Source organism: Mugil cephalus, chromosome 1 (genome assembly GCF_022458985.1).
Source record: "Mugil cephalus isolate CIBA_MC_2020 chromosome 1, CIBA_Mcephalus_1.1, whole genome shotgun sequence".
NCBI classification, from domain to species: Eukaryota; Metazoa; Chordata; class Actinopteri; order Mugiliformes; family Mugilidae; genus Mugil; species Mugil cephalus.
The window spans coordinates 15,991,006-15,995,647 of NC_061770.1; the positions used below are offsets into that span (position 1 = coordinate 15,991,006).

At 40.8% G+C, this 4,642-nt stretch overlaps 1 protein-coding gene across 1 annotated transcript in view; it reads right to left on the minus strand.

Annotated features, from left to right (window-relative positions):
- The window catches only part of hoxc11a (homeobox C11a), a 4,382-nt gene extending 777 nt beyond the window's left edge, over window positions 1-3,605 (minus strand). The window contains exons 1-2 of the mRNA XM_047579708.1: window positions 1,607-3,605; window positions 1-235 (exon numbers count right to left, since the gene is read on the minus strand). The exon at window positions 1-235 is cut by the window's left edge and continues 777 nt beyond it. Coding sequence (XP_047435664.1) covers window positions 3-235; window positions 1,607-2,477 — 1,104 coding nt within the window. The 5' untranslated portion in view covers window positions 2,478-3,605 and the 3' untranslated portion in view covers window positions 1-2. The remainder of the gene's footprint in view (window positions 236-1,606) is intronic.
- Window positions 3,606-4,642: the final 1,037 nt, after the last annotated feature.

A 4,642-nucleotide genomic window follows, 5' to 3' on the forward strand; every position in this document is an offset into this window, starting at 1 on the left:
GCTCACAATAGGGGGTTTCCAGAGAAATACTGGAGACGATCTCTGCTCAGCTTCTTCTCTTTCATCCTCCTATTCTGAAACCAAATTTTAACCTGGCGGTCGGTGAGGTTTAGCATTCGGGAAAGCTGAAGCCTTTTCTCTTTGTTGATGTAAACGTTAAAGAAGAATTCCCGCTCCAGCTCTCGAATCTGAAACTTGGAATATGGACACCTCTTCTTCCTTGTCCGAGGTGCGCCTGAAGAAAAAATAATTATATATATTAAAAATAAAATAATACGTTTGTTACGGGAAATACCAGAAATATCACACGAATTATATGCATATATATAGAGAGAGAAATTGATAGATATATTTTTATTTTTACTTTTAAAGGACAAAAAAAAAAAAAAAAAAAAAAAAGAGGCTGAAGTGAAAGACTGTCCAAACGCAAAGAATTCAGTTTCAGTGGCAATAGCAATGATTACGTTTCAGTCCACATTCATCAAGCGAAGTAGCTAAGGCTATCAGATAAACCAGCCATAAAGAGTGTTAAATATCCGAATCGCTTGGAGTAAACTTACAGGCTCTAAGTACGTGTTTATCTGTTACAAATACACAACAACAAAAGTATTTCCCCGCATTATGTGCGCCACATTCCTCTGGAGCTACACTAACAATTTACACTATCTTTTGGCAGTGACTTGAAACGCACTGCCCTTGTCTGCAGTGGACCCTGGACACCTCTGTGGTCCAATAACTTCTTATCAAACAGGTGACCGGGGAAATAGATTTTTTTTATTATTGTTTTCTGGGAGATAGAGTGGCAAACGCCGGGTCTCAGTTAGCATGTATCTGCTGCCTGGCTGAGCTACATGAGGCTAAAGCAAAATATGACCTATGTGCAGCAGCTACTTCAATCCTTCAAATCCTAACATATTATTTACTTTATTCTGGCTATAATCACTAACATGTCAGGGGAGGTCTTGGTGTTCAATAGCTGAGAAGTAAAATGCAGAGGGAATCTAAATTTCCGTCTGAATTAGAGGTTTTGCAGCGGCTATTGTGGAAATAGCCTAATATGCAGACCTATGCACTCTCTTGAAACATAAACGAGGCAAAATAGTCGACCACTGATTCATTTGCTGTCTGATAGGAGACGCACGAACCGGTTCTCATGTGTCTGGACAGTCAGATAGAAGAGAACGCGTTTACCCGTAAAGTGTAATACTCTTTGCAGCATGTCTTTTGCGGAGCAAACCCAGTGCTAAAAGAAAATTCACAAGACGCCAAAAGCAATGTTCTGCCCAATTGGTTTTTACTCCCGACAGCCCAACGAGAAAATCCCTTAAAATGCCCAACGCAAGTTCATGATCAAAGTTAACATTTGTCACAATAGCTCTCTCTTAAAAATTTCACAGACTCTCACCATAGAGGCGTCTGTGTATAACATCCCCCTTTTTTCAAAGCGCTTTCCCATCGTAAAAATTCTTCTCGTTGCAAGAAAGAGCTTTGTAGGGTTATAATAAAATCCTTTGAATGCTTATAAAACTCCACATAAAATCTGACCGACAAAACACCGGGCTAGTCCCCTTAACCTTCCCCCATTTTACAGCTTCGGTATACCTACTCGAGTGGCTGCTCTTGCTGGCGTTGCCGTCCTTGGTTGTTGCGGAGGAAGAGGTACAAGAGCCTGAATTTGTATGTTCCTCCTCATCTTCTGGGTCTTTTTCCTGCTCAGGAGCTCCGGCTACAGAGGCTGTTGGCTGCTGTTGTTGCTGCTGCTGCTGCTGCTGTTGGGAATCGCTTTGGAGCTTCCCCCCTTCGCCCTTTTGTAAACAATTGTCTGACTGATTGTCCGTGCTGCTGCAGTATGCGGTCTCAAAAAAGCGGTCGAACCCTTGCGGAAGGACGTTGTTTTTCCCCACGCCGGAGTAAAAACCTGTGGAGGGGTGATTGGAGCCCGGATGAGTGTGATGGTGATGGTGGTGGCTGTACACACTCTCGTTCTTCATAAGCATTTCTGTCATGGTGGATGGTGGAAGACAGTCCCTATGCACCAGATCCTCTCCCGAGTAGCACGACGCATAATTGCCTCTGTGGTGCCATTTACTAGCAGGGTCCAAGCCGTATGAAACTTCCCGTACCGGCTGAGACAGATTTGTGGAATAAGGGTAGCTGATTTGCCGGGACGGGGCCTGTGGAAGAAACGAAGAGACGGCAGAAAACTCGGGGACGTAGTAGGTGCAGCTGGGGAGGTAGATATTGGACGCGCAGCCTGTCCTGTCCGCAAACTCGGATGTCCGGTCTTTGCGCGTCTGAGAGCAGAAGTTGCCCAGATTCACCGAGTTAAACATCTTTCTCTCTCTCTCGTACTCCGTACTATAGATAGATGTTTTGGATACGAGCTGCAGCAGAAGGGAAAAATTTGGGAAGGCGAGATGACGCGCAATCCGTCTAAGTCGCCCCGCAGACACGTGATCGAAAGTAGATATTGTCATATATCAATTTGGAAGAGTTGAATGTGTAGGAGTGGTTGGCTTTAGGTAAGATCGAGGAGGTTCAAACGAATAATTTTCAAACACCACAGGCGCACTATGAAAACCAGTAACAGATCCTTGTTTGCTGGCTTATGACAATTAGAGAGATATGTGCAGTGTGTGTTTATGTTTATGGGCTGGTGGTAGGCTAGCAAAACAGCTACAGCTCCTTAAAAAGACATAGCACAAACTACACAGAGCACTCAGTGACGTGCATTTCATAGTGTTATGGCGTTTTAAAGGTAAGATTATTATTATTATCATTATTATTATTATCATCATTATTATTATTAGCATTATTAGTATTATTATCATCCTGATTAATACTGCTGGAGTAGTGACACTGTTATTCATTTTAATCAAATCAGGCGAAATTATTACCAATAGCGCACGCAGTACATCAGAAAGTATAACACTATATGACAATGAACGCTATGAATGTAACCCAAATAAGGTATAACCCCGTTAAAAACAATCCCATGAGCTCAGACGTCGCTTCACTCTTTACATAAAGTTTGAAAAACCACATTGAATGTATCACTGATACTCTCCCTTGGACATTTTACACAGCTTTTAATGGTTTTTATATTTTGATCCCCCCTTTTTTATTCTTTAACAGTGATCACCTGCAACACACTGTTAAATAGAAGAGGGAAAGATCCGGGGTCATCTCTTTAAAACTATGCAACATATTAACACGTTGTCCATTTATGTACGTGTGTCTTTTGCCTCTCTTTCAACAAATGAAAAACATTGCTGCGGTGGACGACTATAATTACGTTGTGAGGTGAACCTGAACCAATGGTTAAGCAATGCAGAATACACAGCATGCATGTTGAGTGAGCAAGCTCTAGTAATCGGTCCACTCTCATTACTCCCTTTGACTTTGGAACATGACAGAGTCCATGGAGGATAACTGCGCAATTCAATCCCACGTTCCTTGTTCAAGTCCCTGCACGAATCGCTACTACAAATTAAGTCCTTAGACTATGCATCACATCCAGAGGAAATATATGTCCTAATTACAAACACACGTATTAAAAAATAAAAGAAATAATAATAAAAAAATATATATAACTAGTCTCCTGAAATTGCTGGATTTTACATTACTCCAACGTATTGGCAACACCAGCCAGAATATTCAGTGTGTGAGTTTTTTTCCTTGAAAATATTCAGATTTATATGTTCTTAAACAATAAAATCAAATATTTTTGAAGTACAGCTTTTGTCAATAAGGTTCAAAGCAGAGCATAGATTAGTCATCTCAGTAACTGGCTACTGAAGACATTCAAGCTGGCCCCACTGACCAAGTATGTGTCCGACATTTCCCTATACAATTAAATAAGTCCCCACTGATGTTCCAAGCTGCTATGAACATTTTATTTTCTACAAGATGTCGACATTTATCTGTGAGTGAATGACATGACAAGCTCCCCGGACTTGGAATAAAAGAATTTGCAATAAAATGAATGGTTTCGAGAAAAGATGCGCCTGCGTGTGATTTCCTGCGTCATTGTAAACTTTTAATTGTACTGTTGAGGGCCATTTTCGAATCTTTATAGACTAACTGATACCATCACAAGGTGAAATTAATATGATAGCCCATTGTTTATGATTATAGGCTGCTCCCTAAATGTTGCAATAGGGTCTCAAATTATTGCCCAGTATTCCAATAACACAATCGTTCTGTTACAATCTCTTACGAGACACCTGTGCTGTTGAAAAATAATGGAAAGAAAATATAGTGTTTTGGGTGATTCCCAACAGCCATGAGAAGAACTAGAAGCAACATCATCAGACCTAAGCACTGGAACCCAGAGTTCACTCCAGGCGTTATTTGTGAAAACGTGGCAATGGCATTAGCTTGTTTACTACCTCTATAGACAAAAGGTTGTCTCACATGATGCATCCTGCATCCAAGTACAAAGAAAGCAGACAGCTGTCCAGACACAGCACTTGAATTTGACCACTAAAACCCTATCTACGTCCACCATAAAACTCAGAATAGCTGTAGTAAGGCTAAATCCCTTTGTTCTATAGGAAACCATAAAGGTTTAGAATGAAAGGAATTTGGATTTCAGCAGCAAATATTCTGCAAAGCAAAAGAAAGAAAGAAAGAAAAAAGA